Source organism: Penicillium diatomitis (genome assembly GCF_028827545.1).
Source record: "Penicillium diatomitis strain IBT 30728 chromosome Unknown utg000003l_segment0_segment0, whole genome shotgun sequence".
Taxonomy (NCBI): domain Eukaryota; kingdom Fungi; phylum Ascomycota; class Eurotiomycetes; order Eurotiales; family Aspergillaceae; genus Penicillium; species Penicillium diatomitis.
This window is the reverse complement of record NW_026623175.1, coordinates 2658914-2676079: the sequence shown is the minus strand read 5'-3', so window position 1 is coordinate 2676079 and position 17166 is coordinate 2658914. Positions and strand designations below refer to the sequence as shown.

Genomic DNA, 17166 nt, shown 5'->3' with positions numbered 1-17166 from the left:
TCATGATGTCAAACAAGTGCAAAGAAGGCCTCATCTTGATTGTAGTGTTGATCTCTGGCTCATGATAAAAGCAGGTAGAAGGAGACGGAGCAAAAGCAATGACGGTTCTTGCCCGGTGAGTACAATTCAGGGGAGAAAGATCTGGACAAGGAGGGGTGTTCTACACGCCGAAGACAGAGGAAACAAGATAAGAAAAAAAAAACAACAACAACAACAAAACCCGCCACACCGAACAAAATGAAGCGAGAATTGCGAATTCATAGCCATTCCCCAACAACGCCAGCTCAAAAGGTCTTATGCAAGCTGAAGGATAGGAAGTTGTGATGACACACGGAACAAGACAGTGCAGGTGAAAGTGGAACGCAGTGCAACGACGAGTCTACATGTAGACGTCAATTCAGCCTCTCCACAAAGATCCGTTTTCCATCACGAGCGAAAACTTAGGGCGCTGTCTCCCTATTCGTGTTCTGAAGTATCTCCACTGATCGAGTCTCGAGTTCTTTAGGCATTGCCTCACTCGGGGAACCGTGCGCGTCGATCGTAGAAGAATCGATGTTGGTCGGGTCAGCCGGTTGGGCGTCCGTCAGCTCGTGATGAACAGAAGGAGCCTGGCTCGAGGAACCTTCCGCTCCCGGCGCTGCAGCGTCTTCAACATGTTCAGCAGATTGGCTCTTCTCATCATCGTCAATCACGGCCGCCAAACTGCGAAAGTTGAACATTGGTTCAAGGGAAGGATTGGCGCCATCAGCACCGGCGGGGCTAACGTCCATGTCACCGGGGACACCCTCTGTCAGGGAAGATATTGACGAAGAGGCACTAGACACTTGGCGAAGATGAGAGGGCTTTGACAAGTCCGCGGTGCTTATAGCGTTCGGGGGTATCAGGCTTTGATCGGCCGGACTGGAAGAGGTGGACGGAGTCGACGTGGTAGCAGCAGCAGCAGCAGCAGCGGGTCCTGGCGACGAACGATCAACGGCCTTGCCTTTACCTACCGAGGAGGACTGCTCCGCAACAGATGAGGCACTACTGGTTTTGCTCGTTGCCGGATCCGCTTGAATCCCCAATGCTAACGCACTGGCATTGTTGCTGTATAAACCGTTCTTGCGAGCTGCCTTTTCAGCCTTCTTAGCCTCCTTCTCCTTCTCCTTCTCCCTGCGCTTGGCCTCCTTTCGAATTTCCTTCTCTTCCCGCCTCCGTCGATCCTCCTCACTCGCGAGACTCAAACGAATAGCCTCCATCATCATCATTTCTTCCAAATCGTCAATGCGACTGCGACGTGCAGTTTCTCTGGTCGTGGCTGGATTGTTCTGTCCTTCCTCTGTCGAGTCGGTCTCTGCCGCGGGGCCTCTGGGTGGCGTTCGATCAGAACGTTCGCCCAGGAAGGCAAGGGCATTGAGAGCTGGGGACCCGGACCGGCCGGCGTCTCCATGGGTTGCTCTCCGCAACCCTCGTCGGCTCAGACCAAGGCCACGAGAATCATTGCCGGTGCCGCTGCCGGACGGTGTGGCATTCATGAGATACGCCGCCGTGTGCAGGGCTGTGGCAGCGGCCGATCGTCGAGCGGCATGAGCACGGGCGTTGGCAAGCTTCTGGGCCCAGTCCGGGCGTACCCGGTCGGTCGTTACAACACCTGGATCGGTTGCGGACAAAGACGTGGCGCGTCGTCGACCGGGGATTGGGAGCGCATTGGCCGAGGTCAGAGAAGTAGTAGAAGAAACGGGAGAGACGACATTGGGGGAAGGGCGCGTGGCCAAATCGGTGGCATATACCAACCCTCGGCGGAACGGTGGCGCGGCGTAAGTGACTCCAAACTCGGGCTGCACGCAAAAGGGACAAGATGAGGGCTCGGAAACCAGTTGCCCCTCACCTGAGTCCGCTGCTGGCGCGGCACCCTCAGCAGGGGGTGGCGCATCGGCGTTGGGTTGTTCGTGCTCGGGGGGATGCGGATCGGGGCGCTTGATTTGCACGAAACATTCCGAACAGATGGGCTGGTCACAGCATCGGGTTCGGTTGAGATATGGAGGATAGTATAGAAAGCAGATGGGGCACTCCGTCGCATCTTTGTACAAGTAGACCTCGAGGGGCTGCCCATTCACAAAGGGATCCTTAGGGAGCTGAATTTCCCGAGGTGTCAGATCAGTCTGGGAGCCATGGCGGGAGGAACTCGACAGCGCGGCGAGTGTCTTTGCGCGAGTTCGAAAGAAGGGCGAGGTGGATGTCCCAGACGGAGCCGCGGTGGGTAGAGAACCATTGGCGTTGGAATTCTGCGAGACGTCTGAATTGAGAGACTGTGACCGAGAGGTAATGGGTACGGTGAGATGTTGAATGTTGCTGTCGCCCGACGGTTTCGTGTTGCCGACCTTGGGCGGGGAGTACTCCAACTCTGGCGGGATCTCATCGGGCGGGGGAATCGGCAGCCCTCGAGCCGCAGCCATGATCTGGTGCTCTGCCCATGACTCGGAAAAGTCATTCAACCCTCTCCAGAACGGCGCGAGTCGTCGTTCGATCTATTAGTGTACGATTTCAGCTTGTCAGCACGTCTGCGGTCGCCTCTAATTTTCCCATCCATGGGACATTTCCCCCGCACGCTGGAATCTTACCATGAGTTGGCGAACCACCGCCTTGTTAAAGTCCTCCGTGCCGACGTAGACGCCTTGTGTCACGAGATAGCCTCCATCCACATGCTCCTCGTTCATGCTGCGCTCGCGCTCCTTCAGTCGAGCGGCATTTTCCTTCTCCTGGCGACGAGCCTCTCGCTCTTGCTTGGTCTCCCGCCGTTGCTCCAGCGTGGTTACATCACGCTCCTCGCGATGACTGCTTCCGAAACCCAGAACCGAGAGATCCGGACGACTGCTTCTCCCTGAGCGAGTGGCTTGGTAGACGTTTCGGCCACCGCCGGATGCATCGGAAGACGAGCCCTGCTGGCGAAGCGCACCGGATCGCGATTCCTTTGTCTGGGAATTACCCATCGCGACAGGAAGGGAATTCAGAGAGGAGAGGGAAGCACGGGGGAGGGATGGGGATTGACAAGGTGGGAATGCAGAGGCTGGAAGAGCCGTCCCTGTAGAGAGGTGGACACTATTCCGACCGCTCCAGAGTCACGACACGGGATAGAGATGGGTTCGCGGGAGGGAGAACAACCAAATAGTCGAATACCTCCAACGACTGGGACCTCTTGGAGGGATTTGGGGCGTCTCAAGGACGATGCGTGGCCAGGCGGTCCAAACGAGCGATCCCGGTCAGTGCCAAGATGACGGAATGGAGGACATGGGGTGGTCCTCGGGTTGGAAAGTTGGGTAAGTTGGATGTGGAGGGGCGATGGGAGAGAGCTTGAGAGATAAGGCGGGGACGGAGTTGAGGGGGATAGGGCGATCAGTCTGGAGGAAGCACTTGTGACCTGGGGAAGGCCTGTTCGGGGGGGAAGAAGATTGAAAAGGGAAAAGAGAGCGACACGAGCCACAGGACAGGGCGAGAGCCCGAGGCAAAGCGTATGATGTTTGTTGCTGCGTTCCAGTAAGCGGCCCACCGCAGTCTGAGTCTAGTAGTAGTCTACTAGTCACTCTAGTGCTTGTTAGTCGTTGAGATTGAGACAAGGCGAGTGGAAAGAATGGGGCGCTGCAGGACCTCAGGCACTAAAACTTCACGACTACGTAAGGCAGCTGAGGCTGGTGGGCAAAACGGGAAGACGGAAACAGGAAAACCTGAGAACCGGAAAAGCCTTAATCATGGGCGAATTGAAAAGTACTTGAGCTTCATTACTACGAGTGAGTCAGGTAGTTTGCAGCTGAATACCTACCTTACTAGAATTACGTTTTCGCACGACAAGATGTGCTGAGTCTACTGACAGTACCCAGGAGAGTCACAGTCACTTACAGTAGTTACACAATTCAGTACTGAATAAGTATGAATTATTACAATAGGTAAGGTCTACACAAGTCATTTCAAGCCAAGGGGGAATATACCTTACCCACTCGGTGGCTTAAAATATGTTCACATCAGTACCCAAGAGAGGCGTTCAATCTTGTCAGGCATTGCGGCCGAGGCTCGTGGCTCATGGATGTACCGAGTAATGGCAGGTGTTTAGATTCACCTTATTCATGGTCTAATCAAATGCGTTTCAATTCTAGTACAATGGATATCAGTGTCCATCTTGACATACAACAGAGTCAATAATATCATCTCGACCTACACCTGAGTTCATCTCTTCCTGCGCCAGTGACCAGCTACAATAACCGGATGTGGCGGATGGGATGCGTGCAGTGGCCCAAGCATAAGGCTGGCTCCATATTTGGGAGCCTCTCAAGTCTCGAGTTGTTGAACAGCTGACGATCGTGTGACTTGACAGGGTAGGAGAGAGTCTCTTGGGTGCCAAGAATCACTGTCGGCGACTCCGCAGCAGGCAGCGAGGCATCCAAATAATAAGGAAGACCGTGTATTTCTCAAGCAATGACAATCAATCTGTGTACATCGCACAATCCTGCTTGACACGTTACTCCCAAGCTCTGGACGTTATATTGAGGATTGATCGTGCCAGAACTCGAAGGAAGAGACAGCCGAGTACCTGACCGCAACCTGATCAACACCTCGTCGTCGCTGCTTCCACTCTATTGTCTCGGGGAGCGTTACTTGAACTGAAAACGTATCATCCAAGGGAGTTGACATGTTTTCTTGAGCAGCTGTGAGTCAGGTAAGCATGCATGTTCCGCACAACAGTGAAGCACGGTGACCGTCCAGGATGTCAAGGCTCAGTCGCGTACTATCGAGGAGGCTCCACTAAATTATTGACTCGCGCCCGCGTGAGGTAGGCGGTGGCAGAATTTTAATTGAAGCTCCGGCGATCAACCGAAGAGTAAAAAAAAAAAAAAGAGAAGTTACTAGGGCCATCCAAAGCTGCAGTTGCGGCCAATTTTCAATTCATACCTCTCAAATCCAGGTCAATACTGGCCAAAACACCTTCGATGAAATGAGCGAGACGGTCAGGTTACACATATCTCCGTTCACCCCCGAGATTCTCCCTGTCGTTCTACCTCCCTCCCTTCGTGAGACCGCAACCGAAATCTCATTTCACTCCATTCCTACGTTTCCTGAAAACGCCTACGGCTACGTCACACTGCCCAAGATGGATGCCGAAAAGATCAAGAAGAAGCTCAATGGCTCCATCCTCAAGGGTCGGAAGTTTAAAGTTGAGACCGCGCGACCATCGAAGCGGGACCGGGAGGACGGCGAGGATACGACGAAAAAGGAGAGAAAGTCTTCTAAGAAACGAAAATCGGAAGAGCAGGAAGACGGTGTTCTTGAGGGATATGAACTCCCCTCCGATCGAAAGGTCAAGCGAGGATGGACGGAGCCCTCCAAGAAGGATCGCCGACGGGCGGAAAAGAGCAAAAACAAGGGTGAAAAGACGGCCAAGCCGCAGCCCAAATCCAAGTATACCGAGAAGGAGGAGTGTCTGTTTCGAACCAAGATCCCATCCAATAGGAAATCTTTAGAGGCGGCAGATGAAAAGAAAGCAAAGAAGGTGAAGAAGGGCATGGAGAATGTTGTACACGAGTTCGCCAAGGCCACAACTTTCCCTTCCTTCCTTCGCACGGCGAATGAAGGTACTGCACCCACAGCGGAATTTGAGGATGAAAAAGGATGGGTGGATGCTTCGGGAAAGGTCAAGGAGGTCGTCAGTGAGAAGAGGAGGAAGTCAGACCATCATCCCGGACAAGTGCCGGGTGCCAAGGTCAAGAAGTCGGAGATGAAGAAGCTACTTGTGAAAAAGAAGAGTCCCGAGCTGTCGAGTGAATCGGAGGACTACACCTCCTCTAGTGGCTCCTCGTCGGACGAAAGCTCCGACTCTGAAAGCGAAGTGGATGAGTCGACGGATGAATCATCAACTCACGAGGAAGCAAATGATGCGTCAGACAGTCCGAAGAAGACTGTCGAGTCAGCCCCTGGCTCTGATCATGCGGCAGATAGCTCCAGTGCCAGCTCCAGCTCGGACTCAGACTCGGACTCGGATCCGGATTCGAATGCTGACTCTGACTCTGACTCCGAATCGGATACTGAAATGGTAGACCAACCAACGCAAGACACCCTATCCCGGGTTGCCGAATCGCAAGAAAGCAAGCCTCGGGAGACCGAGACTCAACCGACACAGGAGGTTCATCCTTTGGAGGCGCTCTTCAAGAAACAGCCTTCCACTGCATCTAACAAGGCAGAAGAGCCAGGGCCTGCTACTGGCTTCAGCTTCTTCGGTGGTGACGATGTTGAGTCTGAAGAAGAAACGCAACCCGCAGAGCCTCAAACTCCCTTCACGCCTTTCGCCAAGAAAGATCTTCAGTTCAGAGGTTTAAGGAGTGCGGCGCCTACACCTGACACGGCAGCAGTGAATCGTCGCATGAATTGGACAGGGTCAGAAGGATTTGATGAAGAAGATGTGGAGCCAGTCATTGATACTCCGGTCTCCAAGACTCGGGAACAAGAAGAACCCAAGGAGGAGACCGAATTTGCAAAGTGGTTCTGGGAGAATCGGGGTGATAATAATCGTGCCTGGAAAAAGCGACGACGTGATGCAGCCAAGGAGCAAAGACAACGAGAGAATCGCAGGAAGGGAATGAAGGGCAAATCCTAGAGCTCGTCTTCATTGATTGGATACTGGGTGCTTGTCGTCCTCGTTGAGGCACTGTGAAAATAGAATGACCACATTTCAAAGCTGAATATACCCTCGATTGCATGTCATCTCTAACTCAGTAAATTGGAACCTACTTCAGGCCGACAACAGATCAAAGTGCTCACGCCTTGATGACCGTCATACATGCTCGTCCAATCTCACCCAAGACGATCACGTGCAATGATCGATAAGTGGCCGCGATAACCTCATACCCAGCGAGCTAGCATTCCAAATCCCCAGCTCGGCCGACATGCAGCGCAAGCGAGCTCCAACATATGCCAGGATGCAGGTCATTCTGCTGCTCATTACATTCCTCTCCCTTATCTCAATAACGACAGCAGCGAGTAAGTCTCGCCCATCGGTTCTCTGCCTTGAAAGCGCCTCCAGCCCGAGAAACCGAACCTCCGCTTCTCCGCACATCTCACCTCAACCACCAATGCGCAGGCTCCCCGTACTGTCCCATGAAGCTCACACTCCACAATTGTCTTCTCAGCGCCGACCTCCTTTTGCAAATGCACCTGTTTCTCCAATAGCACAATCATCCCACTCGATGCATCCAAGTCCAGCTCCGGCGACGGCGACCACAAGGATGCTCTACGCCTTTACGAACGCACATTCGAGACAAGCCTCGATCGCGACTTCGAACGGGATCGCCTCGACGAGACACAGTCATTACAAGATGTATCGCATGGGTTTGCAGGGACGGACGAGACACAGTCATTACAAGATGTATCGCATGGGTTTGCAGGGACGGACGAGACGAATCCTGGCGTCCTGGCCGCGCGCGCGCAGACGTACCGCGCCTTGACCTGCAACGACTGTAATCGCAAGTTCTGCCTCGACTACAAGCTGCCGATTTGCAAGGATGCAAAGGAGGAGGATGTTTTTACGACCTGTTTCCGTGAGTACTATTCGGCATCGAGGCAGGATCGCAACTTATGGACACTCGCGGATGTCTGGGTTTACTCGGGGAGAGTGCTTGGGTCGCAATTGAGCTGGTCGCGCGATTATGAGAAATTGTTGGCTAACTCGAACGTGATGGTTTTTTTTTCTAGAGCGAGACTCGCGAAAGGACCAAGCAGTGGTGTTCATTTTCATTTTCGCAACAGGCGGGCTATTGTTGTGGGCGTTACTCAAGCCTTGGATCGAGCGGTTTATCGAGGTGAGAAGGAATCAAGTCCTTGGAATGAAACCCCTCTCGTGGTGGTTGATGAACGTGCCGCGTAAAGTTGCAATTGCTAACATCAAGTCGATGGAATGCACAGGCTGCCAGAGAAAGACGGTCATATGTGCCAGTTGGCGAATCTGAGGGATCATGAACTCTCGACTGAGAGCCGGGCGTCTATAGAAAGTTGTAAGCTACGTGGGACGAATATTATACCTCCTTGTAGGCTTGTACTATGAGTATGCGCGTCGTTGATCATCGCAGGGCAGGGATGCCTCGTCCGCATTCGCAAGCAATGATAATAGCGAAGCTATCAAAACCCGCGGATTACGTGAGTTCGACAAGTGCAAGGTTGTGCGCTACCTAGCAGCATATATACCAGGAACAAATACCTAGCCATCTATTGAATCGACAAAAAAGATATTTTTGTTGTGATTGATCCTTTAGTAGGCAGTGGCCTTGCTGGGATTACTTCATCTAAAAGCTCGGGGGAAAAACGCCCCCAAACTAAATTGCAAGTCGTGAATGAACCGTCAATGACGTCCTCGAGCAAAGTCAAAAGGCAATAGCACCAACCTTGAAATGAAGTTCAATTTTTTTTTTTTTTTCTGGTGGAGAGTTCAATCGAGATGCACAGGAGACTAGGCGATCTGTAGACAGTTTCATTCTCAGCCCGGCAATTGCTCTTCTCCGGGCGCGGTGAAATTTCAAGCGTGGGGAATGGGGATGCATGAACTCCGAGCTACGTAGATTGGTCGCTTACGGTAGAAACTAGAAATTGCCGTCCCGCGATCACCGAGCAGTCAACAGGCAACAACTAGCTGGACACGTAAGAAGAATAGATTCTTGCAGGCGCAGGAACCAATATTGGTCTTGAACGTCTCTTTCGGTTAGTTCTTGGCAGTTGGCAGCTGGCAATTCTCGCTGGCAATTCTCCTTGGTAGCGAGTCTAGCGACTAGCTAGCTAAGGTAGTTCCGAGTCGTGATTAGCGGGTTTTGGTTACTTCGCCCAACTTGGGATCCCCGAACCCGAAGAGCTCGAGCCCTTCCCGGCGTCAGACCCAATGGCAGTGCCTTTGTTGAGCATGAGCTGTGCCATGGCCCTGCAGTTGCCGGGAAAGAACCTTGAAGCCTGCAGCCGCTGAGCGCAGATTTCAACACTACGAGTTGAAGACCTGCAGTCAAGTACTTAGTCTGACCAAGTTACTTGGTAGACACTAGACACAGTCCAGATCTTGGATGCCGAAGTCGCACTTTTGCGTGTGGTCACTGGTCAGGGGTCAATGTTCTTTACGAATGCTGATGACCAAGGTTGGATGAAACGTTCACCAATCTGATAGGTCTCTTGCCCTGGATTCATATCAGAGTATCTACGTCAGTAGTGGACACGACTCGTGTTTGTGATTCTGTTTTGGCGCACTAGTCCCGTACAATATAGTCTCAAAGGGGGCATTGAGGAACCAGGAAACTCGGTACTGACATCTCCAGAATCTCAGGGCAGGAGTCAATGCTGATTCCTCATAGCCCTTCCTTGTGGAATGGATCCAACCCAAGGGGGACCACCTGCACGGAGATTACGACAGTAGTAGTTTGACTTCGTAGTTTCATGTTATCGGCTGAGTGTGTACTGGACTCGCTCAGCCTCACGATCGTTCTGTGGCCAGGGGCCAAGGACCCGACCGGGACCCAATCTGGTTCATGGACTGGATGAAGACTGGAGAGCACTTCTAGCGCCGCATATTGATGAGGGTGTCCCCCAACCGAGTCAGACCCAATGGGCTCCACTTGATGGAACGGAGATGAAACCTTTGGGCATCAGATTGGACATGTATGACGATGTGGTGATTTGCTTGGGGGGCGCGGGATCTGCAGTTCTACACTAAATGTGCTGTCACTGCCGTGTGTATTGTTCTGGCGTGGGCAGTGGTCCTCGTCATTGTGTCAAAGGCGGTTTATGGACTGGGTACATAGTCATACTACTAACTACAGTCTACACTCTACACTCATAATGAACAATGCAATTCGGGAGTTGACGTTCTATAATCAGCTATGCATGTGTAGATCTGATGTGATGGATGCCTTGTACTCTCTTCCTGATCTTCCAATGATGATCGCGGATAAGACTCAATCTCAGCCTCGGGAGGTGGCTTGGATAGAATCATGTCAGAGCTTCAGCAGTACTTACTCTTAGTAACTAGGTATTTACCACTTACTCTTAATCTCTTTGTAGTGAACGGGTTGACATGCTATTCATATTCTACAGTAGGTACACTAGTATCTTACTCTATTCGTAGGACACCGAGTGAACGAGTCACCACTTTGCTCATTGCTGTACACAAATACCTGATCGAAGATCGTACCCCAAACAATACGATGATTTCATCCCAAGGCTGTCGATGATCACTGCTCTGTGCGGGCATCACGAAGCCAGTGGACTTGGTGCGTTGTTTGCTGTCAGTGCACGACTGCACGTTGCACGTTGTCTTCGTATCCGTTCTCATGTCGTTGATGCATTCAGGGGAAAAGCGGATCGTGGAATGCGATCGTGTCGGACAAGATTCCTGGTACGTTTCTGGAACCTCTCCTGTCCATGATCCGGCCATGAGAGAGCCTGAGAGGTCAGAGAAAGGGCCCGTTCCGCCCAAAATAAGTGGATTGTCCCATGTCCACCAGAGAGTTATTGGCAAGTGGTTTTGGTCGAGCGAACACTTGTGCATGATATGACTGGAGGGTTGGATGAGGAAGAACGGAAAACTTGCTTGGCCCCATCGTGACTCTCCAATTTTAAGATTACGACCAACTGCAGTCTTTGCTGGAGGTGGGCAGCTTGGGCCCGCTGATTTCTTGGCCTTGTCCATGGGTCTTTTTGCTATCGTACAATTGGCACAATCTGCATTTCATCTTCGTTTTTCACTGTTCCTACTTCTGGTTGTCGTTTTCTGGTTCCCGGTTGACTTTGGTGATCGAGTCCGCGCCGGGGTTGCACAGTCCCGAGCAAAGCAAGCAGTTGGTCTTGGGTTTTTTCTTGTTTTTTTTTTCCCTCTCTCTCTCTCTCTCTCTCACAACATCCTTCACTCTTTCTTTACCCTTCCAATCTTCCCGTGGTTCCTCAACGACCTATTCTCTCTTTTCTTTTTTTTTTCGCCTCGTGTACGACCCGTCACATTTAGATCTGTCGCTAAATCACTGGTGGCGCATTCCAATCGGTCGGACCGTCAGAACCACTTTACCCATACCCACCACGTTTGCGCCGGATCTATACACTACTGGTTTCGCTATCTTCTCCCCCTCTTTTCACCCAGCGTGCGCCGATTGGCGTCTTCACCGTGACTTAACCTCCTTCTTCCTTTTCGAAAATCCTGTCTGGTCGCACGGAACCGGATTTTCAATATGGCAATTTTTGACTCTGAAAAGCGTCCGCGGGGACTCCGTGTGCCGTCCTTGACTGCCATGAAAATGGGCTCGGCCGCCACAAAGTCCCAATTATTTTCTCACAGCAAGAAATCCCACGATACGTCTGCAACTGCGACCTCGCCGCCAACTAGTGTGACTTCACCTCTTTCAGTCTCTCCAGCAGACCTATATAGCAAGGTGCCTCCACCTCCCCCGACAAAGGAGCTGCCGCCCACACCAAGGGAAGACTTGCCGCAACCGGCGCATCCGGCGCAACCTGTACAGCCTCTGCAATCTGTGCAGCCAGTGAAGTCAGCTAGAACTCAGCTTCCTTCTACACCTTCAACCGTGATGCCAGCGCGGAGAGAAGTGCTCCGAAAACCACCGCCTAACGGCGTGGTCCCCATGGCCGGAGCAAATAAAAATGGGTTGCGACAAGCTTCTCAACAATCTCCATCCGAGCAGCCGCAGCATCAGCCACAGTTCTCTTTGCCCTCGAATGCGCCATTGCAAACGCAACCGATGCCTTCCCATCCTGCATATAATGCGCCGCACCCATCGCAACGGTCGGCGCAGCAGCCACAGCCACCACAAGCACAGGCCTCCGCACCAACACAACAATACCATGCGCAGTCTATGCCTGCGCCCCATTCGAACTATACAGCTTCAGGACCGGTCACTCACCAGCCTCGAGCTGCACAACCGCCGGTCCAGGCTTCTCAAGGTCCAGTCCCACCACCAGAGACCATTGTGCCAGCAACATCTCCTGCCGACGGCAACACCACCTCTGCTTCACCGAGCAATGTGATGACTCCCCCAGAAGAACGCATTCATACACCCGAAGAGGGAAGTGCCTCCTTGGACCCCACTTCCAGCGATGATCAAACCTCCTTGTCCACCCCATCAGACGACCTCGATATCCTTCCCGCTACTCTAGGCAAGGTCCACTATAACTGTTTCCAGGAGCATCGCAATATGCCTGTGGCCCAAAATTCATGGTGTCCGGTACCATGCATGACTTGTCATAAAGTCGATCGGCAGATTCGCCATCGGTGCGTCTTTTGCTGTTTGCGGATTTGCGAGGGATGCCACGTGACGCTGCAGAAATGCAGGGGGAGGTCGTTGGCGGAGCTGATGAGCAAAGTCAACTAAGCAATGTGGACGCGACTGGGACCCCCCTCCGGTGCCTAGAGTGTTCGAGCGCATGTTCTATAACGTTTCGTCCCAATCTTCTGTGCTCGAGCCGCGTATCTTCACCCATGCCATAGTGGCACCCTATTGGGATCTTGCGGGCTCTTGCATGGGCGCTTATGACCCTATCTCGTTGTGTCTTTTTATCTTTCCCCCGAATTTATATCCCATCTTTCCTTGGACCCCTTATCATTGATTACCCCCATCTTTTCATATACTTTCACTCATCTTTCTTGCATTTTTACCACCATTCCCAATTGGCAGCTTTATGCCCATGATATAGCCTGGCCTGTGCCAGGCCATATATATATTTGACTGTCGAGGATTGACGAGGAAACGCACTCCTCACTCCCAGCACTGTCCGACAACATATTGGAGGGTTTTCCTCCTTTCGTTTACACGACTAGCTTTTAATCTCCCGTGATACCAGTGAGTCAATCGTGTATACTTAATGCAATTAGCACACCAACATAGTGAACTCTTGATTTATGAATGTCCAGAACGAATTGTCTTAGACATTCAGCTCAGGGACCAGGTCGTGCAATCTACTTAGAAAGCAATTGTTAACTCAACGACCATGGAAAAGCCACTGGTGCATATTTGGGTCATGCAGGGTTTGTAAATGTGTTAACGTTATACTTCAAATGGAGATTTCTATCATGATATTGTTCATCCGTCGCGACTCGCCACAAATGAATTGGACTGTGGCTCGTTTATTGATCCCACCTGCTCAGAACTCATTCCTGAGGATGAACAGGTAACTTGGGTAGTAGATGCTGGGTACTAGGTACCCAGTCTTACACCACGATCATTCCAGCACGTGAAACCTCTCAATCATGATCCTCTTCAGTCAACCCAGGACACCCTTCGAGCTCTTCATCCGTCTCATATCGATATTTACACCAAAAACAATACCGGTACGTGTCCCGAAGATACAAGACAAGCTTGTGCAATCGCTCCGTCGGTTCCAAGGCATTAAACGCCTCCAACTCGGGATCTTCGTCTTCCACTTCCTGTTCCACGATGGCTGTGTATGCGTCTCTTGTGCCGAGAGCTTGCTGGTCCTCGTCGTCGAGAGTTGCGTCCGAGTAGCCTGGTAGTTTTGTTCGGGGAAAGAATGATGATGGGAGGGATGTTTCGAGTGTGTGGCGGGCTTGGAGCTCGCGCTCGCGCTCTTCGCGCTCTCGGACAAGACCGCGGTAGAGAAGGTTGATTTGGGAGGTGGGTTTGTAGGGACGCTGTTTGGGAGGCGGCTTGGTGTTGGTTTCTGAGTTTTCGTTTTCTTGCGCACTTGACGGGGATCCAGCAGAGGGGGAGTCTCCTTCCGGAGCCGTTCTGGTTGATCTGTCCTCTGCCCGCGTGTTCTGGTCATCACCTTCAGTATTCTCCGCCTCGGCGTCCAGTCTCTCCGCGACTTTCTGCGCAGCGCGAACTTGCGCCTCTGTACGTCTCGTCTCGCGCTCTTCACGCACACGGTCCCGATAATCACCTTCCTCCGTCTTCATCTTCTTCGTCGCATCCTCGGCTTGTTCCCTGATTTTCCGCTTCTTCTCACTATCGAGTCCGATTCCCCCGCGACCTTCCTTGAAAATGAGATTGAGGGGTCTCTGCGCGCGCAGCAGGGATGGACTCCTGCGCTGATGTTGCTGTTGTCGGATGTGCAGCGTCCTGGGTCGTGGTTCCCGCTGCAGCGGCTGTGCTAGTCGTCATGGGGGTCTGTTTCTTGCCGAGCGATTCACCGGGCTTGAAACCTAGTCTAGCCATCATTTGGAAGCCTTTGTTTGTAGGGTCGAGGGTACTTTTGGAGAGAGCTTCATCGCGACGGGCGGCTTCTTGAGCTGCGCGTTCTGCTTTGGAGGGGACGCGTGCGCGGGCTTCGGCCTGTTGTGTTTGCAAGAGGCAAGATACGGGGATTAGTCACTGGATTGAATTGTAGAGGAAGTTTGAGAGCATCGACTTCGCAGAAGGAGGGGGAATGGTAAGGGGGTGAGGGGAGGGTGAGGGGAGGGTTGGCGAAGTCGGGCCAGGTACCTCGCGCTGTTCACGCTTCTTGCGCTGCGTAAAGGTTTCTTTCTGAGTTGGTTCCTCAATGACCATGGACATGTAGTCGTCCGCCTCCTCGTCCGACATGCTGGGCTGACTCGTGTGTCTAGACTCGGGCTTGACAGGCAATTGAATTTCGCAGTGGGGAGGCCTTCTAAATTCTTGAGGGGTTTCTTTTCTTTTTTTTTTTTTTCCGGTCTTTTGCGGGGAAGGATCCGGACAGATGAGAGTGTGGGGGCGAGTGACGTCCGCAGGAAGGACAGAGGCTCAAGTCACCGAGTTCCGCACCGCTTGGAACATTGTTCTGGAGCAATTCGAAGACTTCGACATAATGATGCTCGAGAGCCACACGCTGGGCCGGATCGTCCTATTTGATCAAATGACCGGGTCAGCAAGTTCGTCTCCCATCGTATATAAAATTTGTATTTACCTGCCAAGCGGGACTCTCCGCTTACTGCCTTTCTCAACGGCACCAAGTTCTACTACCAACATGATGAAGTTACCTTTCGGAGGTTGACTGGATTCGGAGCAGATCTTCACATTCAACCAAGTTCCAGTCCTCAGTGGTCGCAACGGATGGAGACACGGTCGGGCGCAGGCCATGAAACTATCAATCACTTACCCCTTCAGGTCAATGTCTCGGTAACACTCCGGGGTTTCTATTCCGGGGGAAGTCTCCCGGCGCCGGGGTCTTCTTCTGGCCGCCGAGATGACCGTCGTAGATCGTTCATCCAGCCTTTATAAGCACGGTCCCGAGACCAAAGTTTCGGAGAATAAACTCGAGAAGCACCTGGTCGCTGTCAGTCTCGATCCATGGCCAAATTCTCCCTCTTATTCTTGGCCTCCTTGGCCGCGGCCAAAGCCCCGGTGGTCGACCTTGGCTATACTAAATATGAAGGCCGTTCACTTGCCAACGGCGTCTCACAGTGGCTGGGCATTCGGTATGCGGCTCCTCCACTGAACGAGTTGCGATTTGCAGCGCCGCAGGATCCTCTAGCACAAAAGGGAGTGCAACAGGCGACCCAGGTAAGACATTGACGGGTTCTCGTCTCTAAACTGTCCAAGCGTCTTTGCTTGCAGCACAAGAAAACGGTCGATCTCATTACATGTCGTAAAATGCTGACAGTGGCCGATCTACAGCACGGTGCCCTTTGCGTGCCTGTTGCTTCCAGCCTCAACCAGTCGGTGCCGGAGGGAACGTCGGAAGATTGCTTATTCCTCGACGTTTACGCGCCGACGGAAGCGCTCGCCAACGGCAAAAAACTGCCAGTCTATTTCTTCATCCAAGGTGGTGGCTTCGCGTCCTTGTCGAATAACAACTACAATGGATCCGGGCTGATCAAGGCTTCTGATTCGAATATTGTGGTTGTCAACTTTAATTATCGCGTCGGACCATTTGGGTTTCTGGCCAGTGAAGAAGTCGCAAAGGGCGGCAGTCTCAATAATGGGCTGAAAGATCAAATCAAGGCTCTGCAATGGGTGAAAAAGCATATTGGCAAGGTATGTGAGAAACCAACGCGGAAGACCTGGATTTGGAAGAGTCCACAGCTGACCACATCAATAGTTCGGCGGTAACCCTGACCATGTTGTCATCGGCGGTGATAGTGCTGGCGGAGGCGCGGTCACGCTCCTGCTTTCCGCATATGGAGGCCGTGATGACAAGCTGTTTGTTGGCGCCGCTGCTGAATCCCAAAGCTTTGCAAATATGCTTGACGTAAAAGAGAGTCAGTTTGTCTTTGATAGACTGGCTTCGCGCACAGGTTGTGACAAAAGCGCCGATTCTTTTGCCTGTCTTCGCAAACTTCCTATCGGTACTCTCCAGGCACAGAACATTGTCTCGCCGTACCCCGGAGCCCCAGGAAATCCACTGTATTTGTACGGTCCCACCGTTGACGGCGATCTCGTGCCGGATTACACCTTGAAACTCTTCAACCAGGGCAAATTCATCAAAGTCCCCGTCATCTTTGGCGATGCAACCAACGAAGGCACGGTCTTTGTCCCCAAGAGCACGAACAACGTCTCTGCGGCCGATGACTTTCTCAAAAGCCAATTCAACACCATCACCGACTGTCAGCTCGCCAAGATCAACAGTCTCTATCTCACCGAGAACCAAACCCGCCAGTTCCCCGATGCAGGCATTTACTGGCGCCCTGCAAGCAACGCCTACGGTGACTTGCGCTACACCTGTCCCGGCGTCGATCTCTCTTCTGTATATGAGAAAGCCGGTGTCCCCAGCTGGAACTACCACTACGACGTCAAGGATCCCAAATCCGAGGCCAGCGGTGACGGGGTCACGCATACCGTCGAGATCAATGCGATTTGGGGTCCTGAGAATGTACATGGAGGTGCACCGGCCTCATACTCTGGAGTCAATGCCAACATTGTGCCCGTCATGCAGGGATACTGGACGAGTTTTGTCCGGGCTTTGAACCCGAATACACACCGGTATCATGGTACTCCAGAGTGGAAAACGTGGGGAAAGGGGGAGGAAGCGTATCGGCGGATTTATATCCGTACAAACCAGACGCACATGGAGACGGTGCCGCAGGTGGAGCGGGAACGATGTGCTTATTTGCTGAGTCTGGGAGAGCACTTGAGACAGTAGAATAGTAGTATTATGGTTTTTCACGTGCTTAGCTAGAGGATGGTTCAATACCTGGAGAATAAGCAGCCAGATTCGCAACTTGAACTTGTACGATATCCATGGCTGAGATGA

At 52.4% G+C, this 17166-nt stretch overlaps 5 protein-coding genes across 5 annotated transcripts; 3 read left to right on the top strand and 2 right to left on the bottom strand.

The window, feature by feature from the left end:
- Positions 1-440: 440 nt before the first annotated feature.
- On the bottom strand, positions 441-2969 carry sip5 (Sip5p; the record flags this gene model as incomplete). Its single annotated transcript, XM_056932703.1, has 2 exons — positions 441-2507; positions 2601-2969. 2 exons carry the CDS (start codon positions 2967-2969, stop codon positions 441-443), a joined length of 2436 nt encoding a protein of 811 aa, XP_056792662.1.
- Positions 2970-4963: 1994 nt separating this feature from the next.
- On the top strand, positions 4964-7977 carry N7539_003099 (uncharacterized protein; the record flags this gene model as incomplete). The annotated part of the gene is made up of 5 exons (XM_056932702.1): positions 4964-6554; positions 6948-7002; positions 7192-7540; positions 7716-7820; positions 7924-7977. 5 exons carry the CDS (start codon positions 4964-4966, stop codon positions 7975-7977), a joined length of 2154 nt encoding a protein of 717 aa, XP_056792661.1.
- Positions 7978-11213: 3236 nt separating this feature from the next.
- N7539_003098 (uncharacterized protein) lies at positions 11214-12368 on the top strand (the record flags this gene model as incomplete). Its single annotated transcript, XM_056932701.1, has 1 exon — positions 11214-12368. The coding sequence occupies one exon, from the start codon at positions 11214-11216 to the stop codon at positions 12366-12368; it is 1155 nt and encodes a 384-aa protein (XP_056792660.1).
- Positions 12369-13237: 869 nt separating this feature from the next.
- On the bottom strand, positions 13238-14537 carry N7539_003097 (putative G-patch domain protein; the record flags this gene model as incomplete). Its single annotated transcript, XM_056932700.1, has 3 exons — positions 13238-14106; positions 14147-14288; positions 14439-14537. 3 exons carry the CDS (start codon positions 14535-14537, stop codon positions 13238-13240), a joined length of 1110 nt encoding a protein of 369 aa, XP_056792659.1.
- Positions 14538-15263: 726 nt separating this feature from the next.
- On the top strand, positions 15264-17055 carry N7539_003096 (uncharacterized protein; the record flags this gene model as incomplete). The annotated part of the gene is made up of 3 exons (XM_056932699.1): positions 15264-15476; positions 15531-15950; positions 16015-17055. 3 exons carry the CDS (start codon positions 15264-15266, stop codon positions 17053-17055), a joined length of 1674 nt encoding a protein of 557 aa, XP_056792658.1.
- Positions 17056-17166: the final 111 nt, after the last annotated feature.